The sequence below is a fragment of the Branchiostoma lanceolatum genome, chromosome 6 (assembly GCF_035083965.1).
Source record: "Branchiostoma lanceolatum isolate klBraLanc5 chromosome 6, klBraLanc5.hap2, whole genome shotgun sequence".
Lineage (NCBI taxonomy): Eukaryota > Metazoa > Chordata > Leptocardii > Amphioxiformes > Branchiostomatidae > Branchiostoma > Branchiostoma lanceolatum.
The window spans coordinates 8,257,116-8,279,999 of record NC_089727.1 but is presented as its reverse complement, the minus strand read 5'-3'; the positions used below and the strand labels follow the sequence as shown (position 1 = coordinate 8,279,999).

General features: G+C 43.2%; 1 protein-coding gene across 1 annotated transcript; it reads right to left on the bottom strand.

Annotated features, from left to right (window-relative positions):
* Positions 1 to 4,093: 4,093 nt before the first annotated feature.
* On the bottom strand, positions 4,094 to 19,054 carry LOC136436397 (sodium-dependent proline transporter-like). The gene is made up of 14 exons (XM_066430358.1): positions 18,837 to 19,054; positions 16,900 to 17,065; positions 16,492 to 16,623; positions 15,613 to 15,841; positions 14,689 to 14,848; positions 13,693 to 13,827; positions 10,690 to 10,793; positions 10,017 to 10,141; positions 9,615 to 9,727; positions 7,918 to 8,049; positions 7,144 to 7,243; positions 6,547 to 6,647; positions 5,789 to 5,956; positions 4,094 to 5,166 (listed from the first exon to the last, which is right to left on the bottom strand). Exons 1-14 carry the CDS (start codon positions 18,945 to 18,947, stop codon positions 4,987 to 4,989), a joined length of 1,956 nt encoding a protein of 651 aa, XP_066286455.1. The 5' UTR covers positions 18,948 to 19,054; the 3' UTR covers positions 4,094 to 4,986.
* Positions 19,055 to 22,884: the final 3,830 nt, after the last annotated feature.

Below are 22,884 nucleotides of genomic sequence, written 5' to 3'. Positions count from 1 at the left end.
ACACCCCCTAATTATAATGAATCAAAATCCCGTTTGGCATATATAAAACCTTACGTTGTATACCATCGCTTTATATAGATATTGTATATCAATTTTCTCTGTATACACTACATATTGGGTTAAGCGTTATCATAATTTTCTAAATCTATAACCAGTTATAGAGTAGATCATATTTCTGCTATCTTTACATCCCTTTTTTCTGACGTATTTTGGTACTATTTTTCTTTTGTTCCCAAACTTTTGTCCTTTCTAAATCGTCTCACAAAAACACTTCATTGAAGCGAATGAGGCAATTTCTTTCTACACAGCATAAGAGACTTACTTATTTAGTGCTTGTAAACTTAGCGTTAATCTGGATTATCCCTCCATTTAGCGGGATTAAAAACTTAATCTTTGACTATTAAAGGAAGAGTGCTTGCGGACGAGAAACACTGTGTCTTTGTTAGACAAAAGAATGCCCGCTCTGTTGTTATTCATGAAGGTGGGTGGGTTATAGTCTTGGTAACAGTCTCCGCAGCGGGCGTTTTAACATTGCTGTTCTTTCTCCAGCTAAATACGTCCTAAACTCTATCGTACTAAATCTACGCCGGCAGGTGTTTTTGAAAACGACAGCCAACAGATATACTGTATAACAAAGAAACCAACACGGAAATAACAGGGACAAGAAAAGGCGCTAGGAGGCCCACAAATGACGGGCAACAGGGTTGTGAGACCCACTAGCATACCACCAAATATCAATGTAATCCAAGCACGGTAATCACGTAAAACTATTTTACATACACACAGAGCCACCATAACAATACCTCCTTCACGCACTAGTAGCTAAAAAAAGACTGGTAACGCAAAAAAATATGCCTGCTGCGAAGGCTGAGTTTGAGGTTATCAGTGCCCGCATGGTACAACCTGTTGAATCTGACCTTTAAAACGGTTGCCTGGTGTCCTGACTCACGTCAAAGATGATGTAACCACAAACCCGCCATTGTCCTCCACTATTCTTCACTTGAAGCTTCATCTGTGTCGGTAGAAGTCATTCTGCATCAAAATTAAACTACGATTTCCAAGTCTTTTGACTTACCCAAATTTTCAACTGATCAACTCCTTATCGAGGAATGAGCAATCCACTGTCCACTGTGAATTATTCTCTTCTTGTTTACGATCCACTATTCTCAAGAAATGTGTTGTGTGAATGGACAAGCCTCAATCTTTTTTTTAACTCGAGAGACTCTCCGAACAGGTATATAGACCCACCGTGAGCTTCCTGGGATCTCCTCGGTAGTGGGAGGGTTGCACGCCCGCACATGTTAGCTGGCGGGCAGGGTGGGACTCAGCCCACGGCGAAAACCTCAGCTCAGCTGTCAGAAAGATCGATTGTAAAAAAAACCCTTATCAGGACTGGGCCAGTAAAACGGTATAGTGGGCCCATGAGTTGGTTACCAGGCTTTTAAGTCTTTCTTTGTAGTACCTTCTTGTTAGTTTTACCCTCGTCTTCTGATATCTTTAAGTTGCCTCGAGATTGTTGTTTACTCATCAGAACAACTCAACTGGGTTATGTATGTTGGCTTACGGCCATGTAGTGACCCAGTTGTGTGACCAGCGAGGTGAATCACTGGGGATATAGGAGGTCCGAGGTGTTTCTCGGAAGAGATCATTACATTAGGCCACAGGGAACAACCAACCAACCAACCAACCACACAGACATGTAGTCACTCTTTTTAATGGCCGCCTTTATTACCTCCATCACAAATCGAGGTATAGTTTTTGGCGTGTCTGTTTGTTAATTGTGCTAGTCTGTGTGCGTTTCCGGCTTTTGCGGTCAGCATAATCTAAAAACCTCTCGGGATGGATTGCAGCTATATTTAGTATGTGGGTAGGTCGTTTTTTAACGGTAAAAAAGACGTGAAACCCCAAAAGACATTTCACTCACTCACTCACTCACTCACTCACTCATTCATTCATTCACTCATTCATTCATTTCATATCTTTCCCTATCAAACTCCCTTTTCGTAATTTTTATTTCGTCTCTTCTCATTCCTCAATCCGTGCCTCTTTTCCCCATCTTTAATTCAAATTATCGAGTAGTATATGTAGGGCACGCCATCCTATCATCTCTATCTCTGTGGTTGTGTATTTGTCCCACGAGTATATATTATCGCCCAGTTACAAACTAAACATCTTTGAGAGTATAGCTTTGGCAAAACACGAAGCTTTTTGCTGGATGACTGCCTGATTTATTTAGATAGCCTTTGGTACGTGGCGTCGTAGGGTGCTCGGCCCCAAACACAGAGGCCACGGGTTCTGAGCCCAAGGTTCAAATCCCCTAACATACCCACAACGTTGTGCCGTTGGGAAAGGTACTTTACAAGAACTTCCTCACTTCACTCCAATGAAAATGAGTACCTAGCTTCGGTTAGGGACGTCTCTCGGATAGGACGTTAAATGGAGGTCCCGTCTTTGAGGAGAGCCACATCACATCGAGAACGTTAAAGTACCCACCACACTCATCGTAAAAAGTAGGGGCCCTTTCCTGTGTGAGTGGATCAAATGAATCCGTACGGGTATGCAGCTTGTACTGTTCAATGCAAACCTGGTGTGTTACGCCATGAGGTGGTTTACCGGATACGCAATACAAACAAAACAAAACAAAACAAACTGTCATCGAACCGGTTTTGAGAGAAAATGTCGTGTGATTGTGTTCGAGGTTCTGTAAGATATTTGACGTGTCAGCAATATGAATCATATTCCCCGAGCGGTTTTCTATGGTACTGCAGTATATCGGATGTTTGATCTTTTGGATGACGTCCACTTCGATTAGCCTCGGATAGCAGGCTCTCTGATCCTTTTTTTGGGATTATTATACACTTTTTGCTGATGACTTCTTCTTGTACTGGTTCCGTTGTACATCCAGCCGTAACCATATAATTAGGCCTTATGGTTACGGACTGGCTGCACAAACGACCCAGTGCAAAAAGAAGTCATCAGCAAAAAGTGTATCATAAGCCCCTAAAAGGCCCAGAGAGCCTGCTATGGAGGCTATACTTCGATGGTTGTAGACCTGACCAGGGTGACACTCAGGCTACCCTGGTAAGGTTAACCTATTCTCCAAGCAGAGCTTTCGGTCGAGTGGGGTAGTAGTGGCTAGCAGACGTTAAAAACTCTGGCCACTTCCACTCCACTCGACCGAAACCTCTGCTTGGAGAATAGGTTAACCCAGGGTAACCTAAATCAGCACTGTTGGTTTATAAGTTAATGTTGTATAAACAATACATCTTGCTACTCTGTCGCTATTTACTTAGATAGAATCTGCCTACATCAACATTCGGAATACACGTACGGTCATCGACCCTAAGAGGAGAGCAAATGTTGGTCTGACAGTGTCAAAGGTTGCCGACATTGTGGTAACCGCCATTAACATTAATCCGCCGGGTTACATAAATCCGCCGGTTCGAAAAAGTGGGTTTACGTTTGAGAGATCTGTAGTGCAGCATCTCCAGGTATGCAAAGTTTAGATATACTGGAGTGCATTATACTGGGAGACATTGGGTTGGAGATATGTTTGGACGTATCTGTTTAGGGCGGCGGAATTATGTACCCTTGTGGAATTATGTTGGTAGATGTTACTAAGGATCTTTTTGGCGACGCCTCAGTGGTGAGCCAAATGATATTGTATTGTGTGCAGTTTGCAAATATTCTAGAAATTGCATAGGCATTTGTCCACAGGCATTTTAAGCCAATAGGATGTTTGGAATGTTAGTCAGCAGTATAAAGGATAGAAAGCCATGCAGCCCCACCCCCGGGACAGAAAACCTAGACAGGCAACCACATCTGTGGACCAGATGTGCGAGGCTTATGTATACATGACCACTCAGATCCATTTATTTATTTCTGTATTCTTTTACTAGGGTAGCTCCCTCAGTGGCTTGGTACTGATTTTCAGGGAGGCCCTAGGTCTGTGAGTGTGTTTGTATTTGTGGCAGAACAGGTAATCATCAGCCCTTTTCGTTGGAAATCCTGTATGAACAGCACCACCTATCAGTGCCCTAAGCAGGGTACAGTGAAAATATATAAAACACAGAAAGAGCACTTCACACAGAAAGGCCGGGGTATATTTTTTTGGGTCAAAAAGAAACGGTAAATTATATTGGCACAAGATATTAGGGCTTTGTACAACTTGCCAGAACATTCAGGGTAATGTATGTCCTAGGATTTATATGGAATTATTTCTGAATACTAGCACATTATAGGGTATAGGAGATTCTTTTTACACAACCAGGTATAGGTAATCTCACCTGCTAACGTTTCGGTATATATATATATTTATATATATATATATATGGTTCTACAATAAAGACTATCAATCCATTGACGGCTTTCTATGTCCATTCAAAATTCAAGGTATGGGCTATAGGGTTTAATATGCTTTCAAGAATTGTTATGTATATGTTATTTTTCTTAAGGCAGAATCTTGCATAGTTTTAAAGACATGATTGTCGGTACATTGCTTACCAAACATTTACAGTGTCTCAATGCTTGAGAAACGAGAATGCGTTTTTTCCAGCCAGATTTTTCAACCAAACTATCCAAATGTACACGTACACAACACGAATATGAAACTAAGATAGGGGTCCGTATATACAGATAAAATTGAATATTGTTCAACCATACTTGTTAAAGATTTTGTGCAAATCCTACTTTCATATACTTGCACCTACAACGTGTAATTTTAAACGTAACCTTGTTGTCCATGATACAATATTGTACTATGTATATTCACCCAAAATATGTCGTGTACAATAATGCAATTGCAAGTTTGATATGTCGTTTGCCCCGGGGATCAATTGCATGGACATTTTACGCAAATCACATTGGGCTAGCTTGTTGTAAAGATTCTATGGCAAGGTATGCCCATAGTGGTTCATCTATCATGTTACGACGCTAAAGGGTAATCAGGTTTTGGTGGTGTCAAAAGTCAACTTTCGTATCTCTTTCTCAGCGGTTGATGCTCCGCGGGTCGTACAGCGGGGGCTGGTCGGTGCCGTTCTCCATGGTGCCGGGGTCGTAGATGGTGGCGGGGTTGTCGATGCCCTCGGTGCTCTTCCACTCCTTCTGCTCCTGGCTCATGATGGCCGGGCCCCACTTCTCATCGGGAGTGATGGCCTTCTTGAAACGCTGCAGTAAACGAGGTACAATAGAGAACACGTTTTAGTCCAATGCTTTTGGACCGACCCTGACTGTCCATCACAATTAGCAGTTCAATAAAACCAATGGTAGCATCACAACTAGCAGTTTAATAAAACCAATGATAGTATGGCAATTATCGGTTCGACCAATGAGAGACTGACAACATTTCGGTCAGATATTTGCATTTTTATGTTTTCGTTTTGCATATCTACATTTTGACCGAAGTTATGGGATTGGTCCATAGTACACATCGTATCAAAGTTTATTTGTTTTTCTTAATATCTCGTCAACTCATTGCGTGTACATTTCCATCACATCATAACTTTCTACATTACGGCGCTCACATTCGTCATAGTTCGTCATACGATTTTGATTCGGAGAGATTTTCAAGCAGGCTGTGATACAACCAATCACCGACAAGGATCTAAGACAGCCTTTTCCGGCGTGACAAGACACCTACATTTTGTAGAACACATGCAGGGTTATCCCAAGAATGCCCCCTGAGTTTGCGATCACACGGCAATCGTACGCCGATCGCACGACGTATGCGACCATGCCCTGAGAGACAACGAAACAAAACTGTAACCGTTTAGAAGAGAGACGCCCTTACCTCGGTGAAAGACCCTTTGTTCTTAGCCACCACAATGATGCCGACGAGAGGAATCATCAGGATGGAAAAGAACGCCATGAGGAGACCCAGGGTCACGGCCCAATCGGGGTACGCGATGCCATTGTACACCACAGGGGAGTACTGGACCAGCGAGAAGATGAAGATGAACTGTGTGGGGAGACCATAAAAATAAATATTAGCAGAAATTTGAAGGTGAACTGTGTTGGGAGACCATGACAAACATCAGCAGAAATTCACAAGAAAACGTCGATCACAAACTGTGTTCACACCAAAATTCTATCAACTGTTTAATCATAGTTTTATGATATTTCCGTGCTTCTACCACAATCAGTAGGCACAGGCGAAATCGAAACCGGACGTTCTGCTGCAGTACCATAGAAATCCAATTGGGGCGCATAATGGAATTTGGCACATAGGTCAGAAAGTTTCCTTGCTGCTTTTGTAGTAGAGTATATCTTTACAGGGAGGGGTTGCTAGTCCTTATACCTATTTTAACGTGCTCGAGGCACCTTCTCAAATACAGGAACCATTTACGTCCCTTCCTAAAGGCGGGCGCAGCCCCAACCGGGATGCCCGTATCAGGATTTGAACCGGTTACCGGGGTCTTCTAGTTAATTCTAACCATGTAGAGCTGTGCGGCTGCTACCAGTTGAGCTACAGGGGGGGGGGGGGGGAGGACATCCCCGCAGATCTCTACTCTACCACCCCGAAGAAAAGGTTATGTCTCAGACACTTACCAACATCAGAGCCGGGGAGATGACCATCCAGCAGGCCTTGAAGTAGATGTTGGGCTCGTAGCCGATCATTTCCTTGATGTCTGCGCTGAAGCGCTTGATTCCTGTGACATTACAGAAATTACACGAACGAATAAGCATGGATGTACAAATGTACATATACATTCGAAGGGCACACACGCTCTTTTCTAGTTAATACTAGTAACAAAAGCAATCACGTTTTGAAGACGTCTCGGGGGCGAGCCAAATGGTTATTCGTGATCGGCGTAACTATCTTCAGGAGTGTCGGACATTAGGAGGGGCTAGACACTATTATGATATAAGAAAAACTCGCTGTAAACTTTTCCCAGAAGCAATCAACGAATGCACTTCAGAATTAAAGATGTCGATATGAAGTCAAAGGATTTCAATCGCTAAAATGATGCCCGCAGATGATTGATTGATTGGTTGGTTGGTTGGTTGGTTGGTTGGTACGTTGATCGATTGACTGACTGACTGACTGCCTGATTGATTGATTGATTGATTAATTGCATAAATGATTGATTGATTGATTGATTGATTGATTGATTGAATGATACTAGTAACTGCCATGGCGCTTACCGTAGACCCAGGAGATTCCAATGGCCATGATGAGCGCAGTGACGATGAGGCAGAATCCGGCACTGTACCAGTTCATCATCTCCAGCCAGAAGATGCCAGCCTATACACATACCACATAGAACAAATAGATGAAATAAATAAATAACCAATAAGTAAACAAGCAAACCCAATTTTTTCAACATTAAATGAGCCTACGAAACACTGTTTCATGATTTCGTCAAAGTGAGCAAGCCACGATTTGAGACGAAAAGTCAAACGTTGTTACGACTATAATGCAAATCGTTGTCGAAGCTCACTGCCTTTAGATACGGGTAAATAGCCTCAATCACAGACTCCACCGGTCGTCTTTGCTTTAGCTACGTGCAGTTTTCTGATAGCTATCGCGGCAAATAATCAAAACCCGATAGCTATCAGCAACCGCGAGTAGATAAAAATGGCAGGTGGAGTTTGCAAAAGAGGCAAACATACACAAATTTGTCTTTGAGAATACGACATTCGACACGAAAGAGCTTTGCTGCTACACTTTGCAGTGAATCAGGCACAACTCTAGCCTCCTTGCGGCTGTTTTCTTTTCAAGGTTACCGTTTTTCTTATCTACTATTACATCTTTTTTCTTATTGCTGGTCGGGAAGAAATGTAAAAATGTAATAGTAAATAAGAAAATAAAAACTAGAACTTGAAAAAGAAAACAGCCGGAAGGAGTCTGAAACGGAGGCTAGTACAACTCGCTATCAGAAGACGGTTAGATTTTAAAATTGTCCCGTGACGCGTTACCTGGGTGCACTGGGTGAGTCCGAGGAGGTACAGACAGATGCAGATCCCCAGCAGCACCCAGGTCTTGTGCTGTCGCAGCAGAGTCGGGAACTCGTCGGACAAGGCGGTCACGATGGTCTCCAACATCACGAACTGTGTGGAAACAAAAATTGTTAGGGCTGTGGTGAAATTACATTGTGACAAATAATGCTGAACATTGTTAGATAGGCTAGCCTGGTACCATGGTACCATCCAACGATTAAGGAGGCTGCATGGATCCGAAATTTCAACTCCAGTCATGAACCGTGATGATGGGGATATAGACACCTAGTTGCAGTGCGAAGCAAACCCAGTCAGTATTACCCCAGCCCCCAGGGAAGGTGCCAGATGGTCGAAACGAAACGTCGGCTAGGGGAAAACACTTGGTTGCACACAAAGAACAAATCCAGTGATTTACGATGATGATGAACTTTTTCACGATGGTGACATTGAAAGCAGAGGTAGGGTGAATATCAGTTTAGTATTTCTCTGTCTATCCCGTAGCATGCAATACAAACGAAACGACTTGAAGCCTAGTGCCTGATCTTTACACATGCTGTTAACCCCCAAACACCCGAACCTAATTTTGCGACTAAAATGACTGAGCGGGGTCAAAAATGACCCCAAAATGTTTTGTTCAGTAAAATCTCCCTTTTCACTTTTTTCACTGATTGTTATCCATACATTGCTTCATCAATGTAAGAGGAATGTTTTGACATCTTTAGATACAAATAATTCGCGTCCATTATCATACTTTATGCAAAAAGATCAGAAGGACCACGTCTTGAACTATTCCTATCTAGACCGGGAGGGGATTTTTGAGGTCCACGCCAAATTTCATGTTGCATAACTAATGAACGGCTTACGCGAGAGCCACCAAAGTTGGTGGCTTTTCACAAAATTTCATTTACAAAATTTCAAAGTGATAAAGTAAGTTCATCGTTTTTCGTGGTGCCATGGCAACGGGTTTTTGACAGGCATATTTTACAAAATCTGCTAATTTCAGTTCAAACAATGACGTTTCGAGGCTTTGTTGGTACGCCAAATGTACTTTCTTACATTGTTATCATGTTATGTAGGCCAATGTATCTTTTACGATTCAACATTGATATTTTATGCTGATTTGAAGACGTCATCCGTGAAAATCCAAGATGGCGGATAGAATCACGTAAAATTACGTCATAATGACGTCATATTACGTCATTATGACATGAAATTTGTTATGATAATACCAATTCAAATGTGCATCATCCTCTGAAAATGTGGTGGTCATACGATAAGTAGTTCAGGAGTTACAGAGGGCAGGTCTCAAAAATAGTCTGTATAACGCATACTCCAGCTGTCCGGGGGTTTCTCTCCCCTCCCCGCGGGTGGATAGCCGTTACAGGCGGCGAGCGGACACGGGACTTGGTTGAAACCAGGCTAGTCTCATAAACAGAACATCATTTTTGCTGGGGTCAAAAATTACCCCAGCGGACTCAACACAGACTTTCCTATATAACGTCAACAGTATTGTGCCCATCTCCCTAGAAAATTGTGAGAGGTTAGAAAAGATGTCTACCAACAAAGTCACGGAAGGAATTTTTTCAGATCAAACATGTTCAAATAGCACGTCAAAATCCACGCCTGGGGTAAAAAATGACCCCACTCGGGTGTTTGAGGGTTAAGAGCTGGCGTACCTGAGTGTCCAGCCCAAGGGTCAGAAGCATGAAGAAGAACAGGATTGACCACAGCGGTGATATCGGCATAAGGGTCAAGGCTTCAGGGTACGCGATGAAGGCCAGACCAGATCCTGTGTGTGAAAAAGTTGTAACAATGCATGATAAGTAGTATAGTAGGCAACCTTCTATCTCGTAACATTGCGGAGGCTGTAAAGGCCGTGGGCAGTACCGGTAGTGGTGATTTAAGTAATGAATGATTGGATTGCTGCAGTGGTAAGAGTATAGATACCATATCTTCAATTATTGGCTAGAGTTGTGTTGGATACAAAGTTTGGAAAGATTTGCATGAAATGAATTTCGTATGCAGTCTGTCAAGTTACATTTTTTCGTTAGAGAGGGGAATGGCTGTTTTTCCCTTACCGCTGGCCACCACCTTCCCAACCGGCATCTTCAGCTCGTGGGCCATGTACCCGATGTAGGAGAAAATGGCGAAGCCGGCAAACACACTGGTTCCGCAGTTGACAAGAGCGATGAACACAGCATCCCTGCGGAACAACACAACATTCACTGTTTGTTATCTTGTTCAAGACTACACCGGAAAGTTGTGATTACAAATAGCCATTTGGCTCGCCCCTGGGGTGTCGCCAAGGAATTTTGGATAGACATTATCTGTTTTTACGATTTGTGTGGAAATGCACGCATATAAGTGTAGGATTGACCACAAAGAAATTAGGTAAAAAGTACATACACGTGCACAATCATCAGCTTTGTAAGAGTCCCAATATTACAGTTCTGGAAGAACTCATATCACAACTGTCTCCGATTTTTTTTACAAGTCTTCCTGTGCCTATATGCAACGTACGTAACGAGAGGAAGAGTGTGTTAAAATTCCCTCTAATCCAGGGAAAGATACACAAACAGACACGTCTGCAGAACCACGTGTATTCACAACAAAGACTCTTACACAGAGCGGAAAGCTACGTCCTCGGGGATTGGCCTCTGGGACCTAATGCGCATGTGCGGTTACTGAAGGCGGGAAATCTATGTATAGCTACTAGAGAAACAAAATGGTTTGCTTTTTAAGTGCTCGTACCTGTGACAGTTGTTATTGAACTTGTTGTAGCTGGACATGGCCAAGATTCCTCCGAAGGCCACTCCCAGGGAGTAGAAGATCTGGGACGCCGCATCGTACCAGACCTAGACGACCAAGAAAAGAAATCGACATAAATTTCAATATAAATATATATAAAGGCATCGTCGCATATCATCGTCTTCTCATGACGGACTAGCTGCTTGCATATGTCAAGCAACGGTCCTGGTGTAACGGCCTACGATCTCGCTGTGTTAGCACAGGCTAGGCAAGCCTTCATCAACCAACCACGTCGTCGTCAACGGTCAACAGGCAAGGTTGATTGGCCAGTATCTTTCCCTCCAATAACTGGAGGTCGAGTGTCTGATTGACTGACGGTTGGCCAGCACCAACGCAGCGATAAGGACAGGCCACAGACCGGTACGCCAGGGTCGTTGCTTGACATTTATATATATATAATACAATAATAATATAAAAACATAACCTTCTCGGCGAAGGTAATAATATGACAGATACACGCGGGGGCTTGGCGCGAAAGGACTCCACAGCTGCAGTGAAAATGAAAGTTGTAGAAAAATAACCTAACGCGCCATATTCCTGTCACGAAATAGAAACCGCACAATTCTTCAGTACACTTTGCTTCGCAGTCTAAAGTCGTATCAATGCTGGCCGAAGATTTCAAACTCACGTGTTTTACTTCCGCACAAGCATTTAAAAGATGTCAAAACAGTATTTCTTTCGATATCTTTTGTAGACTTGAAATAATTCTGTTCGGTAAGGATCTCGCGGGCAACACACGCGAATAGACCCCTTTCCAAATACCGCGGCCATTTTGAATCTAGCGCGGGCGCGCGTGGTTCGAGCGCGGGAAAAGTAAACACCCGGTAAGCCCACGGCCGCGGTAACGCGTCCCCAATGGAAACCAGCGTTGAGTCATCTTCTGCGGCGAGATGTTCTCCTCCTCGGTGAAATCCATCGATATATTTGCATGGCACAAGTAGATAATATTGTTGTGGACACTTGGACTCGATATCGGCTAGTAAAATTGTGAATTTCGGCTACTTTTCCACAGTTCCTGCCGGGCTGTTGAGCGCGCGCTACAGTGATAGAATGCTAATATGTTTACACCGCGTGCTTGTAGTTTCCCTGATAATGTTAGCTAAAGTCGAGAAAAAATCCCCCACAACATACACTTTTCGGGCTGAGATCCTTGTAGCTACGTTTAGGTATGAATATAACTGAGCCTGACTGTCGTGACAATGACAACATCGTCTTGAAATTACGTGAGTTTGGGGGAGGGTCGTGTTTTCTGTGCTGCGTTACATCGACTTCGCTCAGCAATATTTTATATTTCCGCCAAATGAAATCCTACAAAAACATTAAGATATAGGCTTTAGCTCAATGTTCTCAAATTTTGCAGAATTCCGGCGGCTTTTTGACGATCTTTTTGGATGCCAAGAATTTAGTCTTAAAGACTCTAAGTACGTGAGTGAAGGTGTGTTTTCCACTGTATGTGGCGTTTCTTTAAATCATTTTGCGCGGCAATATTTAAGATATCTGTTGGTTGGATGGAACCAAAAAAAAGTTAGATAATATTGGCTTGAGGACTGAAGAACCTCAGGCCGATATTTTCCCTTTTTTTGTGGGGTTTCATACTGCGGAAATCTAAAATATTTCCACGAAATGTGATGTAATGAAACGCTACAAAGAAAACACGCCCCCTGCTTCACTTACGAACTTTCTCACGCTAATCTTGGCACTAAAATATCGTCAAAGTCAAAGGAGCCATCGAAATGCCGTCAAATTTATACTCGCAAAGGCCTCAAGCCTATGTTTTCATGTTTCTGTAATATCATCCGACGGAAATTTTAAGATATTACGGCGCAAAGTGAAAACACTCCATCTCTACTCACGTACTTTAGGTTTTGATATTTCAGAAAACGCGTCAAAAGAAGCCGCCAAAACTCTGCTAAATTCCTAACCAAAAGGACCTTGAGCTCAAGCCTACATTTTCACGATTTTGTGGGATTTTATCCAGTGGAAGTGTAAAATATCTCCGGACGAAGCGATGTAAAGAAAGGCTTGACAGAACACACGACCCCCTCGAGCTTCCAACGCGCGTATTTTTTTCCCAGGCGAAGTTAGCATCGTCTAAATTACGGCCACAACTGTTAAAACTCTGTATATTTCTATCTACGTAGCTACAAGGATCCCAGCCCGAAAAGTGTGTGTGTTGTGGGATTTTTTCTCGACTTTAGCTAACATTATCAGGGAAACTACAAGCACGCGGTGTTAACATATTAGCATTCTATCACTGTAGCGCGCGCTCAACAGCCCGGCAGGAACTGTGGAAAAGTAGCCGAAATTCACAATTTTACTAGCCGATATCGAGTCCAAGTGTCCACAACAATATTATCTACTTGTGCCATGCAAATATATCGATGGATTTCACCGAGGAGGAGAACATCGCGCCGCAGAAGATGACTCAACGCTGGTTTCCATTGGGGACGCGTTACCGCGGCCGTGGGCTTACCGGGTGTTTACTTTTCCCGCGCTCGAACCACGCGCGCCCGCGCTAGATTCAAAATGGCCGCGGTATTTGGAAAGGGGTCTATTTCGTCCTATGCGACATAACAATGGCTTGTTCCACCCCACTGATGTGAAGCAAATCAATCTAAAACATTACGGAAAACCATTGCGCAGTTAAAACCTATACAGGTAGTGACTAAGTGTTGATGGTGCTACTGATTGCCTTTTTATACAGCTGAATTGCACATTGGAGAAAGTAATTCCTAAGCCTTTTACGGGCTTTTGGTACACGTCTTGTACTAGAGTACTATTTACTGCTATTACTGCTATTACTATTTACTACTACTATTTACTAGTTTTGTCCAGTCAGTTTGGACCACAGGAAGAGTAGCTGTTCAGCTAAATTGTGGATCCCAATAAACTCAAACTCAAACTCAACTGCGCGCCAGGGGTATACGTAGCTACTTGATAACACACCTGCGAATCCTTGAGCCGATTGAAATCCGGGTTGATGTAGAATATTATCCCTTCTCTGGCGCCGGGTAATATCGCTCCGCGGATGAGGAGGATGATCAGCACGATGTACGGGAACGTGGCCGTGAAGTACACCACCTGGGAACGAGATAAGACACGTCATTTCTTACGTCACATCCGGTTTGTCGGCTATAACCAACGTTTAACTAAAACAGTGAGAAGGGTAAAAGTAAACCTTTCTAAGTAGCTAGTGGTAGTGCAATATACACTTGGCTTCGCTATGGCTCGCGCTCTAAGCCCTCCACACCAGATCACCCCTACTCTTCTCGATAAATGTGTTGGGTTTTTCTACGTTTGACGCTTGAGGCTAACGCCTGAAGCTTTTTCGTACACGGGGCCGTCGGCTTTACGTCACAATCCGAAATGAAGCAGTAGCCAACGTATTATTGAGTGAGTGAGTGAGTGAGTGAGTGAGTGAGGAAGTGAGTGAATGAGTGAGTGAGTGAGTGAGTGAGTGAGTGAGTGAGTGAAAGACCAGATTACTGTATATCCCTTTCTCACAATGAAGACCTTCGTGAATCGTTAAGTCGGGTTTGAAAGTCACTGAATAAGTACTCTTTGTACACAGCCAACTTTTATTTCACCGACATTTCGGTGACCGCTTGTCATCTTCCTCGGGGCAATTCTGACTGGTTCACTTTGCAATGCAGCTATAGGTGTCGCTGCTTACAAATGAGGTCCCAAAATATTTACGTATATACAGGTGCGGTGTTAAAATGCGGTCCCAAACGTAAAGTGCGGTGTTGAAATGCGGCCCCAAACGTAGCGGGGTATATTATGTAACGTTACGTAATCTATTTATTCATTTATACATCTTTAGGGTGGTAACTTCAGTTAACTGAGTAACCGATTTCCAAGGGAGCCCTTACAAAATCATAACTAAGGATACAAAACAATCATAACAAATCAGGATACCAAAAAATACAGAAGACCTCCTACCTTCCCCGAGGACTTGACTCCCTTGCACAGACAGGCGAACACGATGATCCAGGCGAGCAGCAAGACCAGCGCCAGCTCCCAGCTCATGGTGCCGGTGTGCTGGATCCCCCTGGCCGTGGAGTTGTTGCCCAAGTCCACGGTGTACTTCAGAACCCGCTCACTGAGACAAGCGAGAACACCCGTTATCAATATGTTTTTGGTAGCGTTTGGATATATGTTTGTGGTTGAGCAACATAAGTCGAGAAGCTATAGATGGATCGTCATGATGTGGTTAGGCCATGTACTATTAAAGAAATGATTAGATTTTTGGCACCCTAGCGACTTTCCCTGGTAATGCAGATAAACTCCCGTGTTCTCGTGTATCTTGTGCTTAGTTAACCAATGAGAAAAGGGCAATTAGCGGTTCGACCAATGAGGGAGTTGTGTTTTTATTTTGCATTTCCATGTAGTTGAACCAATGCCAGAGAATGGTAATTAGCGCTTCGACCAATGAGAGAGTAATGTATATTTTGCATGTCTGCGTTTTATTTATTGTTTTTTTTATTGCAACATTTAAATACATGACATGATGACGACAGACTCAAGCTTACAGCTTATTTTCGTGTCGTCATTGACAGAACACAGTACAGAAGTACAAAACAAATATTACAAAATACTGAAAATGAAAAAAACAGGTGCGGACATGCAAAGCTCAAGAGTAACAAATAATCTCAAATAAACTACATGACAGAAATCTTGAAATGTAAGAAAATTGAAATCATTAAACAGATAAATATGTGGGCAGGTACTACAAGACTGGTAGGATGGGGGGTCGGCTACTCAAATCTTTTGGTTTCTTTAATGAATAGTGTCAACATTTAAAGTGTCTGCGTTTTGACGGAGGTGGGCGGGGACATGGGATCGGTCTGTATGTTATACACTTACTGGAAGTACTCCTCGCTTGAACTAATCCTGGTGTAATTCTCCGTCTTGTTGGTCGCGTTGGCCACAGCAGAGGTCTCCACACAGTTGGGGGTGTTCCACCAGTTATCACAGGTGCGCCATGGCAGCATACTGGTGAAGGAGGCGAACAGGTAGTACAGGGACCAGGCGATGATCATGTTGTAGTAGATACACACCAAGCCGGACATGATGCACATGGCAATACCGATACCTGAATTATAACCAAAGAAAATCACGTGTTATCTATATCATCGACAAAGAGATAGAGATATGCTGAGAAAGTCATGAAGAATTTGGAAGCAATGTCCTGTAGGGAAAAGATATATATGAACTCTAGAACAAATTTTTCATGGTAAGAATACATTATGTAGAAATAACGAGTGAGTGAATGAATGAATGAATGAATGAATGAATGAATGAATGAAATGAGAACACCGTGTGGTCGCAAGACATCTCTTAGTGCAGGTGAGATCTTAACATTCTGCTAGCTTTTGCATTTGCAAGTTCTATCTCTTCACCCAAGAGAGTATTGTTTTTTTGGCTTATATGTGTCGCTGTCTGTCGGTATTTCAGTACTGCAGTTTGTAACGTTATACATTCCGCCGGATGACGCTAACAGTCTTCTATCTCTGAGTTCATTCATCTATACTATAGCTTTCTACTGTGTACCATGCTGCGTAAACAGAGAGACTAACTTCGCCGGCTTTAGGGACAGTATTTAACAGAGAAGTTTAGCCACCATAAGGTTTCATTTAGCAGGCGCAGTCATGGACTGACTTTCCAGACCAATTATTCCCATTTTTTGCAAATGTCTACGACCCCTTACCCCCGCAGGAAGGCCTGGTGGAGGCTAAGACTTACCCTTGAACAGAGGCACGCATCTCCAGATGGTGACCGGGCCCAGACTAGCGTACTGTCCCAGGGCCAGCTCCATAAAGAACAGCGGCAGTCCAGCAAACGTCAACATGATGAGATAGGGGATAAGGAAGGCGCCTGTCGGATTCAAAAATAGAAGTGAGAACTCCGTTATGCAAATTTGCGAGATTTAAAGCTTTAAGGTATGCAAATTACATTTTCGCGACGCCTCATGAGTTATTACAACCGATAGTAGCCTATGAAGGTAATTACAACAATTGTTCGGGGAATCAAAATCAAACCAGGAACAATATGGCGCCGCGGCATGACGTCAAAATGCAAGATGGCGGCGCCCATGAACGTCAACCAAAACAGTATAGGCTTTGCCATACTTGTAATAGATTAACAACTGACCTCCACCGTTCTTGTAGCAGAGGTAGGGGAACCTCCAGACGTTTCCGAGTCCCACGCAGTACCCCAACATAGACAACATGAAGTCCATCTTGGCCCCCCACTGCTCCCTCTCCGGCTCCTCCGGCTCCGCGGGCCGGCCCTTCTCCTTCATCTCAACCTCCATCACCTGACATTTCATGGAGAAGAAAGAATAAACGTCAAATCGTATATGAGAGGAAGTAAAACATGTGCGAGGGAAAAAGTGGCAAGTGCACGGTGTTTTGTTGAAACTGCACATAAACAAACGCCAAATGCAACAGCAGGAAATGAATTTAATCATTATGTGTGTTCGATGGCCATATGGATATGATTCTCAACTTCACATTTGACTCACTTGATACCCGTACTGTTTGAGTTAGTCATATCAAAACCATACAATGCATTACTATCCGTGAAACATAAGCCCGGAATTAGAATGGTAAGAGAAATAGGTCTCGTTTAGAGACACGAACTGTGGTTTGTTATTGTTCTGTACATTCATATGCATGTAACAAAGTACATATTTAGACCGCTGCAGAACCATCTAGTGTCGCATGATGACGCCTAATTACACTCCCTCAATGTCCGTGCCCTGAATTGTAAGGACAAATATGAAGATGGCCTTCACAGATTTAATGATGATGAGGCAGTTGAAGTCTTTTACCGTCTTAAATGATCCAGAAGAAGCTTAGGTCCAGCAAAAGAAAAACCTTGAGAACTACAATCATGACTCATTTCAAGTCTTTCACCGTCTTAAATGACCCCGAAAAACCCTAGATCTAGCTTAAGACCTATTTTTTCTAACCTCGAGAAATACAAAGGAATTGTGAAACATTTTTCTTCTTCATATTTTAAAGTAACAATAGAAGATCTTTGTTTTGTGATGATGATATGGAAATCTTTATTGATGATATAAGCTGGCCGGAGAGAACCTATATGTGTCTAATGATGTGGGTTAATTATTAAGATAAGTGTCATAAAGAAGGTTCGATGCACTGATAGGACGAAGGCTATGGGACAATGCCGCTTCTGTGGAATGTGACCGTACCTTTTGTTGCTATGGTAACGGCCATTTACGTCATTGTTTCAGGACAATGGAAACCAATGAACCTTGGTGTGTTTTGTAGTCTGTGGTCTTTTCTCACGCTGAACTTAAGGTAACCATGATCGTTATCTGTGTGAAGTCGCTGTCACACACAGCCGACCATGGCCTCAAAAAAGACCCAAGACCATGGTTGGGAGTTAGTTGTAAGCTATGTAATCTATTGTTGGGATTTGGTCCGCGAGGTTGCCTGCTAGTCTTTAAATGTCGTCTGTGTCAACTGACTATGGGTTTTGATTTTAATGTGACCTAAGCCTCAACGTAGAACCGCGGCACAGATCAGAAGATAAAAGTAGAGTCTTGACTATCGTGATACATAAAAAAAGAATATAAAGTCAACCCAAGGACATGGTCAACCTAAACACAGCCCTCGAGGACTGTACACCATGGGCTGTGTTTAAAAGTACTCAAGCGAAGATTGAATCTACCCGGGGAGTGTTATAGTCCGATGTGTGTTACCGCGCACATTTGTACACGGTGTGATTGTCACAAACATTCCGTTCCAGATACATATGTATGACAACACAAGCTAGCTTTTTCCCCACACAAAAACTGATCCCACGGTCCGACATTCTAAGCCAAACGGATATAGCCAAGGAAACAGTTACCAGTACCGGCGTCGCACATTCCCTGGGCTTTCGTTTAAAACAACTTGATAATGACAACTTCTGTACGTTTTTCGCTCATGGTTGTTGACAAAATGTCCAGACGTAAAGTTTTCGCTGTGTACGCACCGACTGTCTCAACCAGGTGGGAACAAAGGAGAAACCGGATACCTATGTATTGTCGCATTTTGAATTATTCTTCTCTTTCTTACCTTTCTGTCTGCTGGAGCCATGGCAGTCGACCTGACGTAAGGTTGTTTCTCCGGGATACCGCTTGAACGAAGCCCGTCGCCACTATGGTGGCTGGGGTTGTAGGTATACATGTTGTGGCGTACGCGTGTTTCACACACTCAGAGCGTCCAGTCAGTCAGAAGCCTTCAAAGAACACTCCGGGCAAACCGTGAGCGTGAGCTACTTGTGCTACAGGTAACACCACCCCCTAATAATCATTGATCAAAAATCCCGTTTGGCATGTATAAAACCTTACGTTGTATATCGGCACTTTGTAGATGTTTTATATCAATTTTCTCTGTACACACTGCATATTGGGTTAAGCGTTATCTTTATCTTTAAAGTCTATTACCAGTTATAGAGCAGATCATATTTCTGCTATCTTTACATCCCTTTTTTCAGACGTATTTTGCAACTATTTGTCTTTTGTTTCCAAACTTTTGTCTTTTGCAAGTCGTCTCACAAAAACACTTCAATGAAGTGAATGAGACAATTTCTTTCTACACAGCATAAGAGATTTACTGATTAGTGCCTGTACAATTAACGCTAACCTGGATAACCCCTTCATTTGGCGGGATTAATAACTTAATCTTTGATAATTACAAGAAGAGTGCTTGCGGACGAGAAACACTGTGTCTTTGTTAGACAAAAGAATGCCCGCTCTGTTGTTATTCATGAAGGTGGGTGGGTTATAGTCTTGGTAACAGCCTCCGCAGCGGGCGTTTTAACATTGCTGTTCTTTCTCCAGCTAAATACGTCCTGAATTTTATCATACTAAATATACGGCGGCAGGTGTTTTTGAAAACGACAGCCACCAAAATTCCGAAAAAAAACCCAGTGCGGGAACAGCAAGGACAAGGGAAGCCGCTAGGAGGCCCATGACTGGCAACTTCAGGGTTGCGAGACCTACTAGAATACCAAATGTTATCATAACCCAAGCACGGTAATCACTCGTTTCCTTACACACACACACACACACACAGCCACCAAAACAATACCTCCCTCGCGCAGGTAAAAAAAGGACTGGCAACACTAAAATAAATGCCTGCTGCGAAGGCTGAGTTTGAGGTTATCAGTGCCCGCATGGTACAACCTGTTGAATCTGACCTTTAAAACGGTTGTCTGGTTTCCTGACTCACGTCAAAGATGATGTAACCACAAACCCGCCATTGTCCTCCACTATTCTTCACTTGAAACGTCAGCTGTGTCGGTAGAAGTCATTCTGCATCAAAATTAAACTACGATTTCCAAGTCTTTTGACTTACCCAAATTTTCGACTGATCAACTCCTTATCGAGGAATGAGCAATCCACTGTCCACTGTGAATTATTCTCTTCTTGTTTACGATCCACTATTCTCAAGAAATGTGTTGTGTGAATGGACAAGCCTCAATCTTTTTTTTAACTCGACAGACTCTCCGAACAGGTATATAGACCCACCGTGAGCTTCCTGGGATCTCCTCGGTAGTGGGAGGGTTGCACGCCCGCACATGTTAGCTGGCGGGCAGGGTGGGACTCAGCCCACGGCAAAAACCTAACAAAGCTCAGCTGTCAGAAAGATCGATTGTAAATAAAAGCCAACGCTTAGCAGGACTGGGCCAGTAAAACAACGGTATGGCAGGCCCATGAGTTGGTTACCAGGCTTTTAAGTCTTTCTTTGTAGTACCTTCTTGTTAGTTTTACCCTCGTCTTCTGATATCTTTAAGTTGCCCCGAGATTGTTGTTCACTCATCAGAACAACTCAACTGGGGTATGTATGTTGGCTTACGGCCATGTAGTGACCCAGTTGTGTGACCAGCGAGGTGAATCACTGGGGATATAGGAGGTCCGAGGTGTTTCTCGGAAGAGATCATTACATTAGGCCACAGGGAACAACCAGCCACACATACATGTCCCTCTTTTTAATGGCCGCCTTTATTACCTCCTTCAAAACTCGAGGTATAGTTTTTGGCGTGTCTGTTTTTTGTGCTCGTCTGTCTGTGTTTCCGGCTTTTGTGGTCAGCATAATCTAAGAACCTCTGGATGGATCGCAGCGATATTTAGTATGTGGGTAGGTCGTTTTTTAACAGTAAAAAAGACGTGGAACCCCAAAAAACATTTCACTCACTCACTCACTCTCTCACTCTCTCACTCTCTCACTCACTCACTCACTCACTCACTCACTCACACACTCACTCACACACTCACACACTCACTCACACACTCACTCTCACTCACTCACTCACTCACTCGTTCACTCACTCACTCACTCACTCACTCACTCTCACTCACTCACTCACTCACTTACTCATTCATTTCATGTCTTTCCCTATCAAACTCCCTTTTCGTAATTTTTATTTCGTCTCTTCTCATTCCCAATTCGTGCCTCTTTTCCCCATCTTTAATTCAAATTATCGAGTAGTATATGTAGGGCACGCCATCCTATCATCTCTATCTCTGTGGTGGTGTATTTGTCCCACGAGTATATATGATCGCCCAGTTACAAACTAAACATATTTTAGAGTATAGCTTTGGCAAACACGAAGTAGGGGTCCTTTCCTGTGTGAGTGGATCAAATGAATCCGTACGGGTATGCAGCTTGTACTGTTGTACAAACCATGGTGTGTTACGCCATGAGGTGGTTTAACGGATACGCAATACAAACAAAACAAAACAAACTGTCATCGAACCGGTTTTGAGAGAAAATGTCGTGTGATTGTGTTCGAGGTTCTGTAAGATATTTGACGTGTCAGCAATATGAATCATATTCCCCAAGCGGTTTTCTATGGTACTGCAGTATAGCGGATGTCTGATCTTTTGGATGACGTCCACTTCGATTAGCCTCGGATAGCAGGCTCTCTGAGTCTTTTTTTTGGGTTTAATTTATAATACACTTTTTGCTGATGACTTCTTCTTGTACTGGTTCCGTTGTACATCCAGCGGTAACCATATAATAAGGCCTTATGGTTACGGACTGGCTGCACAAACAACCCAGTACAAAAAGAAGTCATCAGCAAAAAGTGTATCATAAGCCCCTAAAAGGCCCAGAGAGCTTGCTATGGAGGCTATACTTCGATGGTTGTAGACCTAACTAGGGTGACACTCAGGCTACCCTGGTAAGGTCAACCCAGAGTAACCTACATCAGCACTGTTGGTTTATAAGTTAATGTTGTACAAACAGTGTATCTTGCTACTCTGTCGCTATTTACTTAGATAGAATCTGCCTACATCAACACGTACGGTCATCGACCCTAAGAGGAGAGCAAATCACGGTCTGACAGTGTCAAAGGTTGCCGACATTGTGGTAACCGCCATTAACATTAATCCGCCGGGTTACGTAAATCCGCCGGTTCGAAAAATTGGGTTTACGTTTGAGAGATCTGTAGTGCAGCATCCCCAGGTATGCACAGTTTACTCAGTTTACTCAGTTCATGACCTCAGTTCCTGGAATGGTGGAATGTGGGTCATCCATGCCCCTTCTGGTATTCCATTGGTATCTAGGTCAGGGGTGCCCCAGGAATGCAGAGGATAGAATGTGTGTCATGCAGGTATTTGTAGATCATACATGTAGGTCCTGGAGTGTTTGGAATGTTAGTCAGCAGGAAGTTCCTGGCACGAATTCCTAAGCTACAACGTATACATGTAGTAACATCGTGCCTATTCACCTTCCTGATGTCTATGGGGCATGAGCCATAAGTGTTCAAAGGATGCTGTTGCATTGCGTGTGGTGTGTCTGTTTGTAAATGGATAAGTATGATGTTAGAATTTGTAATAATTGTAGATTTTGGTTTATGTGGCATTGATGTAAACAGCAGTCCTGTCAGAGTAGAATGGTCATTGTTGTGGTGGGAACCCAAGCAGAAGGAAATCGAGGTACGGGAATCGGTGAGCACCGAGTGTTGTTTTTATTTCTCTATGATGTTCATTCTGGTGGTGGGATTATGCATGATAGAATGTAGTTGTGCTGTTGTTGTCTGTGTGTGTGTGCGTGTGTGTGTGTATGTGTCTGTATTTGTCCAACAGAACAGGTACTCATCAGCCCTTTTCGTTGG